This window comes from Rhagoletis zephyria, unplaced genomic scaffold (assembly GCF_001687245.7).
Source record: "Rhagoletis zephyria isolate East Lansing unplaced genomic scaffold, Rhagoletis_zephyria_1.1 Rzeph_scaffold_04403, whole genome shotgun sequence".
Lineage (NCBI taxonomy): Eukaryota > Metazoa > Arthropoda > Insecta > Diptera > Tephritidae > Rhagoletis > Rhagoletis zephyria.
Genome location: NW_016161486.1, coordinates 7,475 through 23,587, shown reverse-complemented (window position 1 = coordinate 23,587; position 16,113 = coordinate 7,475). Strand labels below are relative to the sequence as shown.

Here is a 16,113-nt window from a genome sequence, read left to right as displayed (position 1 = left end):
ATAAATTTAAAAAAATAAGTAGAACATATGAATATGTTTGGAAAATCCATAGAAACCAGTTTTCGAATTTTCCCACCGCTCAGTGCGCCTTGGACATTTGACGTGATAGACCTTATTTATCTCATCACCAAAATAGTGGAGTTAAAAATTAAACCATTTTCCATTCCCCTTTTACTAGTTTGCTTGCCTTCTGAAATAAAAACGTTTCCAAACCAATCTAGGAAAGCTTTTAATATTGCTTAATCCGATGTATTCACATATGTACATACCTAAATCATCACCGTTCATTTTTAAATTAAAATAAGAACTTATAAAGCAGCCATTCGAAAAGCTAAGTGGCATGGTTCTGTAGTGTGATCGGCTGCAAATTCGGAGATCACCACATCTCCTCAGTGACCACTGTTGAAGAAGTGATGATCAGATGTGGTGATATCCGAAATAGCAGCTGTAACTTTTCCCTTTGTAAATTATTGCTGCTTTTCTGCAACATTTAGCATAAAAAACGGCCCAAGCTCAATAAAATTGTTGGATTCATTCTAAATGCTAACGCCGTGCGACAAAAACCAAAAAAAAAATTAAAACACACGAAAAATCCATATATTCACAAAACTAGGAGCCAAATATANCAGAAACCAGTTTTCGAATTTTCCTACCGCTCAGTGCGCCTTGGACATTTGACGTGATAGACCTTAATTAACTCATCACCAAAATAGTGGAGTTAAAAATTAAACCATGGTTTGATGAAAAAATATATTTATTCATACAAGTTTAGGCATTTTCCATTCCCCTTTTACTAGTTTGCTTGCCTTCTGAAATAAAAACGTTTCCAAACCAATCTAGGAAAGCTTTTAATATTGCTTAACCCGATGTATTCACATACATACATACCTAAATCATCACCGTTTATTTTTAAATTAAAATAAGAACTTATAAAGTAGCCATTCGAAAAGCTAAGTGGCATGGTTCTGTAGTGTGATCGGCTGCTAATTCGGAGATCACCACATCTCCTAAGTGACCACGGTTGAAGAAGTGATGATCAGATGTGGTGATATCCGAAATAGCAGCTGTAACTTTTCCCTTTGTAAATTATTGCTGCTTTTCTGCAACATTTAGCATAAAAAACGGCCCAAGCTCAATAAAATTGTTGGCTTCATTCTGAATGCTAACGCCGTGCGACAAAAACCAAAAAAAATTTAAAACACACGAAAAATCCATATATTCACAAAACTAGGAGCCAAATATAGTATAACTCCGTTTTTAATTTTTCTCTCTGACATCAGAATTTTTTTAAAGGACTTTGAAATTTCCAGGATATGATTGAATAAAAATATTATTTAAAAGATTTGGCGCATTATAGAGTAACAATATGGGTATCAGTTAAAAGGAAAAATTCTGTAGAATTAAAAAAATGTAATCCTTTGTTGCACAAGGACGAATAAATATTGAAAATGTCCTTTCAAAACTACGGTAAGTTTGCTCTTTTAGAACGCATACATTGTTCCAAAATAACGATTCCAGTATCTTCATTTATGTATACTGTAACTATCAATATCTTATAAAGAGAAGTGTAAATTTTTTTATCTAAACTAATAAAGCTAGAACTACGAAATTGGAGGATGTGGTAGTTAACACATTAGTTCTTGACATATATTTTTAAAAATAAATATTGGAAATTTCAAAGGATATTCAAGGATAAAATTTTAAAAGGACATTTTCAATGCTTATTCGTCCTGGTACACCCCAAAATTAATTAATTTTTCTATTCTACAGGATTTTTCCTTTTAATCGATAGCCATATTGTTATTCTACACTGCATCGAATCTTTTGAATAATTTTTTCAATCATATTCTAGAAATTTTAAAGTCCTTTTCAAAAAAATCCTGACGTCAGAGAGAAAAACTAAAAACGGAGTTATACTATATTTGGCTCCTAGTTTTGTGAATATTCTGATTTCTTCGTGTGTAAAATTGACTGTTGCACGGTGTAATAACCTAACCGTTAAAGCAGAACCGAACGACCTTACGATGGTATGCATTTTGATTCTAATTATAGAAAGGCTATAGAAAGGATAACAAAATAGAGGAAAATACATTTATAATTATTAAAGTATTCAATATTGTTTTAAAATTGACTAGAACTTAACAAATTTTAAAACATCGGAAACCATCGATATATCGATAGTTCTCTGGCGATGTATTTTAGCCTCGATGCTATTTTCTCCGATGCATCGAAACATCGATGTATCGATGTTACTGTTCAAAATTTGCATCCCTAAATAATAAACAAAATTGTACATGGTGTTTATTAAAGCAATCGATGATGAAATGCCGCAAATATTAAAATTACACAAACTATTTAGATATTATATTTTTGCTCGGAACTGGTTAGATATTACATCTAAGCAAAATAATTGGAGCAAAATAATATTGAAAAAAAAAATTGAAGCATTTCAAGCCTTTGGGGAATAGCTCTTCGTTATAAAACAATCATGGCCCCCTCAGTGAGTGTTTTCATGAGCATGCAATGTCGACTCACTTTAAAGGCTTTATTTTGCCGACTTAATGAGTTTATTAATAGATGAATATTTCATTGATATACATAGTATATGTACACTCCCCGCCTCTTAGATTGTTTAATATTCACTAATTTCAACAAAGGCTGCAACTATACAAATGACTGGCAGTATATAAGCTAACAATATTTTCTGGGAAAATTTCGGGTAGGTATGCTGTTTTGTAGCCCATTCAATTTTAGTATAATAAAGTGTAATTTTCAAGCTACTGATTCTTAGCCATTTCTTTTGTTGTAGGTGCTAGGCATTTTCTTCATATACAAATTTTGTGGATCATACTTTGCATGGAAGAAAATGTGCTATAAACTGCATACTAAAATTTTTTATAAAAAGGTAATTGAGGAGTGAAATGTGTAGTTAGCGAACATAAAATTTTCTGTATTGCAAAAAAATCTGTTTACGTGTAAGCTTTATTAGGTTAGTGTATGCCTAATACACTTTTTAAAAAAGCTGTTACTTTTGAAATGCAACATAAAATTGTTTCTCTTTTGTGACAAAAAAAATAATAGTCGAAAAAAATTTAACATTTTCCTAAGTAGGGCTAAAAAATTATTAAGTTTTTATTGAATGCTCATATTAACTTAATATAGAAAACCCTTATCTCACTTTTTTTAATATTTATGGTTTTTTAGCTACCTGATGGCTTTTGGACAAATCCGAATATTGGAACCGTTATGAGCAATGTATGTTTTAAAAATTACTTACAATAATGTTTGTAATTTTAGTGTTAGTCTGACGGCAGTGTTTTGTTTCTTTAATAAAATAAAGTAAAAGTCGTTGTTTGGCAGAATATATCAATCGGTGTTGCGAATCGATTCAAAGATCTTTTTTTTTTGATCTGGCATCTCTAGTTTTAACCTCAAGGGTTGAAGAACTTGTTTCCGAAGTAGCGTTAATACGAGTAGCTTCAATTGCCGCCAGATTACAGAAAAGTTGGCTCCAAAATTGAGTTTTAAAATGAATTTCAGGTAATTTCTTGTAGTATTCTTAAAAAGTAATACGGCCAACAATTAGTCAAAATGGAACAAACTCCACAAATATTAGAGGAAATGCATTTTAATTAATATTTATAAAAGAATGTGATTTTTAATATATATATATATGTATGTTGAAAATATTACATATTTAATTTTATTAATTGACCTTTATATATGTAAAATGTGAAATTTGTTTTTATATGTGTGTTTGTCCAATTTTTGCGCCTAAACAAAGGTTTACTAAAAAGTACTGATTATTTGGCGCTGAAAATGCCGAAAGTACTGAATTTTGAGAAAAAAAAGTCTGGCAGCCATGGCCTTAGTTCGCACAGGGAGTGGACTACAGGCTTTGGGCCACCTATTGCTCAAACCAAACGGCAACTCCTGCCTCCACGGCTACCAGTTCGCGCACCAGCACCCGAAGAGCCTGCACGGCTCCAAGAAGCCCCTGCGAGCAACAGTTAACCTCCCAACACCCCCAGCCTCCACACCGCTCTACTACCCATGTCATAACAGAGAATACCGGAATGGGGCATCAGTCAAATGAAACACTTGCCTTGGCTGGTGCCAATCCCGCCTATGCTCTGGTCTGCGCACCATACGCATTTTGACCTAAAGTTCAAATTTTGAGGGTGTATTAAATATTCTAAGTATGCAGATCTTTTTTGCTTGCAACAAGTTTAGCTGTCACACAGTGTTACTAATGGAAATTTATTTGCAAAGTGTCATTATTGTATGTTTGCGTTATACATACCAGCACATTGGAGTAAATATGGTCAATAAAAAGTTAATTATTTAAATCGACTAATGCTTTTATATCAACTTTTGTGAACTATTTATTGTATGAGTGCATGTTAAACATATCAATACCTGAGTGGAAGAGCGACCCTACTGGGCAGCCAGTTCGAAAACGCCCTATCTCAGAAAACTTTTCAAGCACGCCCTATTTCCGCATTTCTTTTAAGAACGCCCTATCTCAGAATTCGGTTCAAAAACGCCCAGCACAGGACATTTTCAATGTATTTTCAATTGATATAAGGCGCTTTTGAACCGAATTCTGAGATAGGGCGTTCTTCAGCCAAATTCTCAGATAGAGTGTTTTTCAATAAATTTCTGAAATATAGCGCTCTTCAATCACATTTCGTTTAATTTAGGGCTAAGTGAAAGGTTCTATCACCTTTGGCTTCTTTGCTAGAGCTTCTTAAATATTGCAAAAACTTCGATTTGTTACACTTTAGACGCGGTTTTCTCAAAATCAATCTGCAGCTGAGGGAAATTTAAACTTACGGATTCGTAATCAGGACAAAAAGTCTGAACTGAATTTTATTAATAGTTTTTTTAATTTTTCATGTCCTTAAGGATTCAAAGTCCTTTAAAATAAGATACTGACGTCGGAGAGAAAAGCTAGAAAGCCAGTTTTAATAAATTTGGATCTTAGTTTCGTGAGTATATAGTATATAAGTGTGTTTTGCAACATTGTAATATTAATGACAAGTTACTAAACCCAACTTTTTTGATGTCTGTGTGTCGAAACATTTTTTTTTTTTATAATTACCTACGCATGTATTTGCGTGCGTGATTAGGTAGGTGTTATGCAGACGAATTTTGTGTTTGGCAAACAAAATGCGAGTTTGCGACGCACATATTCACACTTAGACTTTCGGTAAAGGCTGCTCAATGTATAAAAGTAAATTTTTTTCGCCAGCATTTAACACAAGTATAACAGTGTAACTGTGTTTTGTTCAAATATTTAAATGATTCTCCCTACAGATTAACGCTAGCCAAAAATTTAGACTTCCGACCGTCTACGTGAGTTTTCAATTCCGGGCGCTTTGAAGGTTAAAAATCACGCGTAAAATGAAGATCGATTGTATATGAAGTTTAAGGTGGAACACAAATAATAATTTAAAGCTGCCAACAAACCATTAATACATATGCATACTTATGTACATATATCATCAGGCTCCATGGCTAACTTGACATTAAAATTATGTTTTTACAATCGAATACATGTGAAAGGTATGCATTCAATGCTAAAAATCTTAAATATATTCGCAAATAAACTCTTTAAGGGCAGGTAAATAAATTATTGAATTCATTTTGGAATGTAGATATGTGTGTACATATATGCACATAGATATATGTATGTATATTCACTCATGTGCACATAAATTTTATTATTCATACAAGCAAATTATTTGCAAAAGTTATGCTACATGAAAATACTTTTACATTTAAGAACACATTCATGCAGATGCATATTTCCTTAATTAAGTGAGCGTAGCCAATTAGTTGTAGACTTTTCCAGTCATCGATTTGTAGCCACGAGCAACTTCGGATGCTAGTTTAAATGAATTTTTCGATTTCCTATTGTTTGAGCGGCATAAAAACTAAGTGTGCGTAGAAATCAAAAATACGTGGATGTAATGCACCAAAACATTACTCAGAGGTATACACGCATATAACATATGTATGTACATAGATATATAAAATACAGATTTGTGGCGATGTGTAAAGCTAAATATATTTGGGGTGTTCATAACGGTGTCGTAAGTGTCGTATTGTTGTATGTCGTAAACTGTAAAAGCTTAAATAAATCTTTATAGGACTTAAAACTAAAACGAATTATTCTTTAACACTGTAAAAATTCATAAAAAGGATTTTATGGTACCTCGCAAACCCCTTAATTATATTTAGCCGTTTACGACACCTACGACACCGCTATGAATAAGCCTATAGATTCGAAACTGCTCTCAGAATATACAACTAAATACATAAATATTTGCATTTTGATATCTATGTATGAACGTACATACACACATAATTTCCATATAGAAATACATTAAGATGCCTCGGAAAGTTGCTGCTTCTGCAAAGAAATTAAAAAAATTTGGTAGATTTTATCTCTTGAGCCAGAACCTTCTGCCCGAATTCAGTGCCTAAGCCCATTTCAAAGGAGAGAGGTTTAACTTTTTAGGAGCACATATTTTCAACGTTTTACAAAATATTTTGGTGGAAACTATGAAATAGACTAGGGGCCGTTTTCCCGTGTAACCTTTAGTTTACAGCTCACCTTATATTTAAAGGTTGCATTAAAATTTATAGTTGTGTCTAATGTAAAGCATTTATATTATGGGTTTTTGATGTATGTATGTATGTATGTATGATTCTTAGTTGTAAACCAATTTAAAACCGACAATGAAAAGCTTTATTTTAGACGCTACTATATGTAAATTTGAATGCAATGTTTCAATATACAGTGAGCTTTAAAATTAACTTTTCTTTTTATAGTGCGAGAGGCAGTCTAATCTAATATTCTACACAATACAAATATAAGCTGAAGGTAGTTGCAGAGTGAACAGCTGTGATTTCAGTGCTATTTGCCATATATGATTCTAGGAATTGTACTAAATTATTCAGCATTTAGCAAGAAGCTCTCAAAAAAGGTCTCAAATAATGAACAGCCATTCAAATATATTTGTTGTACATATTTAGCCTATAATCCTGCAGTGCTGGAACAAGATGTCCCACATAAACGCACATATATATGTATGTATACACAGCAAACTACACTTAAACACGAACTTAATAATTATCACCGAAGTCACAGAGTGTTGCTGGTAGTTATCCGCGTGATAATAACCAGGGCTGCTTTCGCACGAATATACTCAAAGCAATATGCACTATATGTCCCCAGAATCGTACATTTATAGGTACACATTTCACTTGTAGTACTTATTATAAGCGCTTAGTAATGTGCAAGAGCATCTAACCAAGACCGTCTGTCATTTTGGCTATCCAAAGTTGTTTTGTCCGACAATCTTGCTATTGCCTGCCTGGTTGACTGCTGACACCCTTCTTATCGATGGCCTTCTGGTTAGTTGCTTTCTATGTACCTGATTTCATTTCGTCCCAGTTTGTCCGCCTTTCAGCAACTAATAGGAAATCTGTACTGCATTTTGTAAGTACGAGTACTATACATCTGTATGTACATAGGTACTAAATAGTCTGGCAAATTGTTTATCGTATCCTGATTTGGCATTTGCTCGTGACGTAGACAATTTAGTTTTGTATATTTTAAATTGTTTCATTATTCCGCATTCTACATCAACGCACATACTTTTCATACACATATTCTAGATTGTGGTCTTGGGCTTACTCAAATAGTTACGATTGTTAAAGAGATTTTTAGCAAACAATTAGGATACTTGGCAGCTGTAAATTGCTTTAACAATTCTGAATATGCAAGTATGTATGTCGTCGTTTATGCGAATTATATGCGTACATAAGTATTTATAAGTACCCTTTACAAATATTGGCACTAAAATTTTAAAATATTTCAATTATATAATTTCTTGGTAAAAGATATGATTTATTTTTTATCTTATACTCATGCTTTGTGTTTGAATAAATATCGTTAATTAGAACGAATCTGACAGGCACTACAGATTTGCATCGCCTCCAATTTGTTAGTCTGCATACGTACATATGCGGGGGCGATGGGTTGGGGGTTTAAACCCCCCCCTGTGGAGGGAAATATGCATACACAGTAAAAATAAACATAAGTTGCCAACAACATGCTTTGAATTTTTATGCTATTATTTTACTCACAGCTATATATACATACATATGTGAATTTATATTTAAAGTTCATGACAAGACGAAAAAAAAATTTGTTTCTCAATAAATTTTATTACAAGTTTAGCACTTTAAAGAAAGGAATATATAACGTGTTATTTTTATTATAAATAAGGAACTGTGCATCATATTGGCAAAATATGCTGCACGTGCATTCATGCCGCCTAGACCTACAATCCCTTTAACTTTCATAAAAATAGGTCGGGCACAGAGGGGCCGCGAAAACGCTTGAGTTAAATCAACTCAAAAAAGCCACTCCATTAAGGTCATTTCAACAACACTTCTCTTTGAAGCCCCAAAGACTTGCAAGAAAACTCCGAGTTATTCCGCTGCTCTTTCACACTTCATCAAAAAAACATCAAAAACTCAAACAATAAGTCATGAGCGGATTTTTAAAATAATTATTCAAAATTTATTTAAAGCTAATTATGTTTTTTTTNGAAGATCGACCTTTCTCGGTAGCCAGTTCAAAAGCGCCCTATCTTAGAAAACATTTCAAGAACGTCCTATTTCAGAATTTTGTTAAAAAACACCCTATCTCAAAATTTGGTTAAATAACGTCCTATCTCAGATTTTGGTTCAAAAACGCCCTATCTCAAACGAAAATAAGCTGAGATAGGACGTTCTTCAACCAAATTGTGAGATAGGGCGTTTTCCAATCAAATTCAGAAGTAGGGCGTTCTTGAAAAGTTTTCTGAGATAGAGCGAGTTCGAAAAAATTTCTGAGATAGCGCGTTTTCGAACTGGCTGCCGAGATAGGTCGATCTTCCACTCAACCATCGATATGTATATCAAAGTTTCAAACTTGTTTGTGTACAATTATGTAGATATAATATATGGACGTATATAATATATGTACGTTCATATGTAAGTAACTTCTGAATAAATATAAAGGCGTGAAGTATGAATTTTATCGTTAGCATTTACATACTCACATATGTACATACACATATATAACATATGGGCCATATGTAAGTGTGCATGTGTGAGAATACGCATGCGTGGGTGCATAAGCAAATTAAAATTGCCATTCCAGAGAAAAATCATTTTAAAAAGTCAATCAATCATTCGATGACAGACTTGAAATTAAAATAATGGCAAGCGGCAGAATTACAGAGGCAAAAGTACTGAGAGCAAAAAGTGAAAAGAAAGCAAAAAAGGATAAAGGGAAATTGCCAATTGATTTCTGCATTTAAGGAGAAATTAAACTTGCGTCAATGTTTTCATTTAATTATGCAAATGTTGGTCCGTAAGTAGTCCGCTTGCTAAATACTACTTACAGACATCCCGACTCAAGTGTCTTAACGCAGTCGCTGACAATCATTCTTAAACTAGCATACAAATCCACTTTGCAACTGCCGCCTGTAATTTTTAATGTGCACTCTTTTAACGCTTTTCTTATTTTCCGCTCTTCTACTTCACAGTTGCGCCCATTTGCCGGCCTAGCCAACGCTTTGCTTACAGTTCCGGTCGACATGAAATGGTTAAAATTGCCTGCGAAATTGAAGCGAATCCGTTGGAGGCGACATACATCTGGAAATTCAATGCATCAATCGGCGAGACTATTGACATACCAGCATCACTCATAGCGGTGGATCGAGGAAGAAGCATAGCACACTACACGCCCATGACGGAGAATGTAAGTGCGAAGATAGCAACGGCCGGAAGGCTTGGTTGAGAAGATGAATTGCGCGTGGAAGAGCAGCTGCTGAGTACTGTCAAGATGATTGCTTTACTGGTTAGCTGAGTGTGAGCCTGACTTTCCGGTTCAGTTCAGTTGATCGAATGTCAGCCGCATGAATTATGATGTGGCGCTCGGCGTGCTACTGCTGCAGCAGACAAAATGCGATGTAGTCTTCACGTGACATTTACACCATCAAGCAAGCAAGTGCCCAAACACATGGCAGTATGGTAGTCTATGCTTGTTCGTGTGGGGCAATAAATCATAACTTTTCCGATAGATTCGCATAATTTTCCGACTGAATTGAGGTTTTGAATTTTCAATGAACGCAAACTCAGCCAAAGCAATAGCAGCAGGGTCAGTAAAAGCCAACAAAGCCGCCAAACAGCTGGGGGTCAGAGTTAGCCGACTGATTGCAGGAAATTCGTTGGCAGTAGGTCGTTTAGCGCCTACCCCATATTTGTTCGGTCTGACATGCAAATTTGATTATATGTATAAATACCTGCTTCATGTAAGCATAGTAATAAATTTTGCTCCCCTCTGCGCAATTTTCTTTGCACCTTTTTCTCTCACTCATTACGCCTTTTATTTCTCATTCTCTCATTCGGTTTTTCTTTTGCAGGACTATGGCACTCTGCTGTGCTGGGCCAGCAACGAAATTGGCGACCAGAGTGAGCCGTGTGTTTATACTATCACACCAGCAGGTAGGTTCGAACCAACAATAGCACAGATTGTGTTGCGTTAAGGTACAATGTTTGCAGCATAGTGTAAAAGAAACATGCATGGAACATCCTCACCACTGTTGCCAACTTGGTGCTTTTCGCAATAAATTTAGTCCTTTTCTTTATTCAAAATGCGAAAATCTTAACAAAAAGTGGAGTAAAAATTATGGGCTATAATTGGGCATAGATGTGGCCGCGGTGACATGAAATGCCTCATATCAAGAAAAATTAAAAATTCATATAAAATGACGTTCAGGAAAAGGAAAAGAAATATTCTTCAATAAAATTTACAGCAACCGGAAAGTAGTTTTTCAGGCATCAGAAACAATGAAGAATATTTCTTAATATACATATGTACATTAGACTGTATTACTCCCTATACATAAAAAACGGGACTGTTTTTCCACGGGAATTATAAAATCTATTATATTCTAAGACTTCCACCAAAATATCTCGGAAAAATATTAAAACTTAAGTGAGCTGGACCAATTTGAAAATACCTCAAAAAATTCAGTTTTTTTATTAATAAGTTTTAAGTATTTTTTGAAAAAAAAAATTACCTCAGATGACAAAACAGTTTAAGCTTAAAAAATTGCATAAAAACAGTTAAAAAAATATTACAACGGAATCATATCAAAGAGATTTTTGAACTTTTTCAAAGACTGGTTTAAGAAAAACTTTAATAACTCAACCAAAACCTTACCAATTTAGACTTATCATTGGTATCATTGGTAAGGTACTTTTTCAGCCTTTTTATTTATTTGCAGATAAGCTCATTCAAAGTGTGAAAGGGGAAGGTAAGATAAACGAGCTCCATTCCATGTTGAATTATTTATTTATTTTTATTTATATAATATTAGTCAAATGAACAATATATACATACTGACTACTGAACAAGTTTACTAAAATACTAGTTAAAGTAGTTAAATAACAGGATACGGACTGTTGCATCGGGTAGTGCTGGATCAAGATTTGGAACATTATTTAACTTTAAGAGCGCTCTTGGGATGAAGCAAATTTAGCGTAATTATACTTAGAAGCCTCCACGTAGAACAATTGAGAATGGCGTAGGATTGGGCAATCGACGGAGCTGCTCATAAGATTTGCAACAAAAAAACCAAGCTAGAAAAGCATACCTGTATATAAAGAATTTAAAGCCAAAAGCTGACAACGAGATTCGTAAGGTGATATAGGTTCACTGAAATTCAGTGAGCGAAGAGCCGATTTGATGAAAACTTTTTGAATTCGCTCTATTCGGCTTACATGCGAGGCAATATATGGTATCCAAATAAAACAAGCATGGTCAAGCCTAGATCTTACCAGCGTAGGGTATAGCAACTTCAGTATGTACGGATCCGTAAACGCAGAGCTGTTACGCCGGATAGAACCCAACATTCCATATAATTAATATGCGTTGAGAAGCAGAGTTTCATATCGAAGTATACACCCAAGTCCTTAAACTCGGCAACATATTTCAGGGAAACCCCAGAGATATGATAGCTCGTTGAGATAGGAATTTGCATTATCGGAAAGAAAGAGTGAGAACAGTTATTAACATTTAAGTTAAGACGATAGCGAGCGCACCACGACATAAGATTATCGAGTTCCGACAGAAGAACAAAGGAGTCTTGCAAGTTTTTGATTATTGAGTACATTTTAAGATCGTCTGCATATAGCAGGAAATTAGAAGTTGCGAAACAAGTGCCGATGTCGTTTATAAATAATGTAAATAACAAACGTCCTAAGATGCTGCCCTGGGATACGCCAGAAGATGCAACAAAAGGTTGGGAGGAGACATTATCTATGGCAACCACACAGAGCCTATTACTAAGATAGGACTTAATCCACTCAAGGAAAGTGGAATGGAATCCTAAAGCCGAAAGTTTGGATGCTAACAATCTTTGAAACTCTGTCGAAAGCTTTCGAAAAACCAGTGTAAACACAGTGGAAACAGTCTTCCGCAAAATCAGCAAGGTTTGTTACTTTGGATCTACCCTTGAAAAATCGGTGTTGGTTACAGCAGATAAGACCACTAATCGTGAATTCTCTTTAACAACAATCTCGAAAATTTTAGAGACCATTGATAATTTCGAGATGGGTCAATAATTACCTACGTCGTTCTTGATGCCGCTTTTAAAATTTGGATTTATATGTAGATCAGAGGTGGGCAGCTTCGGCACAGCATTTTTGTAGTGTGCGTGCAATTAATGTCACTGTGTGTGTGCGAACATGTCGTGGGGTTGAATGAAGCTTTCGCTGTCATCCCAAGCAGAGCGTGTATGTATACGCCAATATGCCGCGCAGTCGCCCGCCGGGCAGACGCTGCCCAGCTGTGTTATGGATGCTCTTTTCCAGTCATCTATAAAAACGCCCGATGTTAAGGACTTATTGAAAATAAGTGTTAGCGGCTCAATCAGGGAGGAGCACTTTTTGAAAATAATCGCCGAATGTCCATCGGCGTCCTTTTGTTTAGAGGATTTTAGCGATTCGATGCCTCTTCTAACGTCTTCATAGGTTACAAGGAGGGAACCGAGAGACAGTGCCGAGTCTGAAATGGAACTACCATCGAAAGGTAGCTCAGCATCGGACACGAAATTGGCACAAAAAACTCAACAAAAAGATTAGCGGGATCAACAAGCTTGCATGCTTATCATTACGGAAGACGGAGGAAGGAATGCCAGAACCTGATTATTTAGACGTGATATAACTTCAAAAAGCTTTTGGGGTATTTTTGATGTTCGATTCATAATTTTTATTGTACCTATCATAAAGACGCTTATCGGGGGCGTCGACGTTCTTACGGTAACGCTGATAACGCTCAAGGTACAATGTATGCCCAGAATTTTTAATTTTTTTAAGCATTTATTCTTCAGGTTTTTTAGACGTTTCAGCTCTTTTGTATACCATTTTTTTGTGTATTTATAGGGTTTCCTAGTGAACGTGCGGATGAGATCCACGCAAACACCAAAAACACGAGATTTAAATGTGGTGAAGGCATTCGTGGTATCCATTTTAGTCAATAGCGTGTTCCAATCGATTCTTAGCAATTGTGAATTTAGTTTATTAAAGTTCGTAAAATTGGAGTATGATTTTTAAAGGAATATGGTGGGCGTTTCGCGGAGAAATTGGTGATCCCCCTCCCCTAACTTCCAAATGTTTGTCTAGATATTCAAAAATAGTACCAGGAAATGCTCGTTCGATAATTCCCCCCCCCATTTACCTAAAATTTTTTTTTACATATATATACTATATAACAAATTATACACTCAATGCTAACAAAATAATTAGTAAATTGATTTAAAAAGTGGATATGTGGTTCGGTATCAAGTTATTCTCTCTAACTTCAAAGCGCTTCCCTTTAAAAAGGGTAAAAACCTGGCTGTAGTCGACAATGAGCGCAAATGGATTGAACGGTAAACTATAAATAAATTTAAATTTAATTGTTTATTACTTTATAGTTTAATTGTTTATTACTTTGTCCTTAAGTTTGTGCTTTCTAAACGTACATCAAAAGTTTTGTATCACAGAACCAATCTGAGATTGTTGATAAAACTATTGACCGGTTTGGTGAACAGCCAAGAAGTTTTACTTCTTAAGTAATTACAGCAGTTGGCAGAAAACACATAGCGTACATACATTTCTATAATAAAAATAGCATATTAGAGGCTGCTCATATATCTATTTAAAATTATTGTTAAATCATTAGTTAAACTTTACTACGAAAAAATTACAAAGAAATTACACCACCTAAAGCCGCTTTCGACAGCACTAAAAAAAGTCTCCTATACGCCGCTATGTCTGAATTTGGCAACCCCTCAAAACTCTAAGGGCTGTGTAAAATTGCGTTGAGCAATACCACCAGCTCTGCCAGAATTGGGAAAGACCTCTCCGAACCGTTCGCCACGAAATGGGCTTTCAGACAGGCCAACTACTTTTTATGTGACTTCTTTAATCTGATATTGGAGAAAATAATAAGAGCTGTAGAACTGAACCGCGCAGGAAAAATTTACTACAAGAGCGTACAATTGCTGGCTTATGCCGATGACATCGACATCATCGGTAACAAAAGCCGCGAAGTCTGTTCTGCCTTTTCCAAGTTGGATAAGGAAGCAAAGTGAATGGGTCTGGCGATAAACGAGGACAAGACGAAGTACCTCCTGTCATCAAACAAACAATCAGCACATTCGCGATTTGGCACCCAGGTCACTGATTACAGTTATAATTTCGAGAAAGTGGAGAATTTCGTTTACTTGGGAACCAGCATTAACAGCATCGAAATCCATTGCAGAATCACTCTTGCCAACAAGTACTACTTTGGACTGAGTAGGCAATTTAGGAGTAAAGTGCTCTCCCGACGTACGAAAACCACACTCTATAAGTCACTCATCATGCCCGTGCTGGTATATGACGCAGAATAATCCGATGAGGTGGCTCTTGGAGTATTCCAGAGAATGATTTTGCGGAAGATTTACGAGCCTTTACGCGTTGCCGCCGGCAAGTACCGCAGACGATGGATCGATGAGCTGAAAGTATTGTGGCTTCACTTGGCATTTCCAATTGGTGTCAGTTGGCACTGAAGGGAACGCTTTGGCGGTTACAGCCAAATAAGAAGAAGAGAATAGAGCTATAACCTTATCAGTCAAACGGTGTTATAATCCCGACGAAATCCTTGACGGAGGTACCGGGAGGGGAACGTTGGTTAAAGTCTCACACTGACGGGGTTAAGCTTTCGATGCTTCCTCCTCGTAAAATAAACGCAGCAAAAAGTTAACTATTTAAATTGATGAATAGTTTTATATCAACTTTTGTGAACTTCTGTTTATGTATTTTTGTACAACAAAATTTTAAGCTATAATAAACAATTTTTTAGTATGCTATTGGTTTTGAATTTTTTTTTGTGTAGGTGTGTAGTCTGTGTCGTTAAAGTTTTAGAGCAGTTATTCAAGTTTTTCTTAAACAAATCTTTGAAAAAAGTTAAAAAAGCAGCGTCAAATATTTCATTATTCCGTTGAAAAAAATTTGTAATATTTTTATGTAGATTGTTTAAGCTTAAACTGTTTTGTCATCTGAGGTGATTTTTTTCAAAAAATTCTTTAAGAAACAATTCTATTCACAAAAAACTCCATTTTTAGAGATATTTTCAAACCGGTCCAGCTAACGGAAATCTTAATACTTTTTCGAAATATTTTGGTGGAAGTCTTAAAATACAATATTTTTGTAATACAGCTGGAAAAGCGCAACTTTTTTTGCTGATGCTAAGTCTAATTTACATATATTTTGAAATCTGTATACAAAGCTTAAACTACAAAGAACAAATATTTCGACGAATTGATAACCTCCTCCGTTTTTGGAGGCGGTTAAAAATTACAGCACCATTCGCACTTACAAAAAAGTTTTTGCCGCTGGCAATTACACGCACCCAATCAATTTTTTTTTGCCCACATTCTAGATTAGCGCCAAATCAAAGACTCTGTTTACGTGCGTAGCATACATATTCAAATTTAAAACAAATTCTTATCACAT

General features: G+C 35.1%; 1 protein-coding gene across 1 annotated transcript in view; it reads left to right on the top strand.

The window, feature by feature from the left end:
- The window catches only part of LOC108370691 (uncharacterized), a gene marked incomplete at its 3' end in the record, with an annotated part of 27,841 nt that overhangs the window by 6,827 nt on the left and 4,901 nt on the right, over nucleotides 1-16,113 (top strand). The window contains exons 3-4 of the mRNA XM_017626072.1: nucleotides 9,612-9,826; nucleotides 10,491-10,572. Of these exons, the coding sequence (XP_017481561.1) occupies nucleotides 9,612-9,826; nucleotides 10,491-10,572 (297 nt within the window). The remainder of the gene's footprint in view (nucleotides 1-9,611; nucleotides 9,827-10,490; nucleotides 10,573-16,113) is intronic.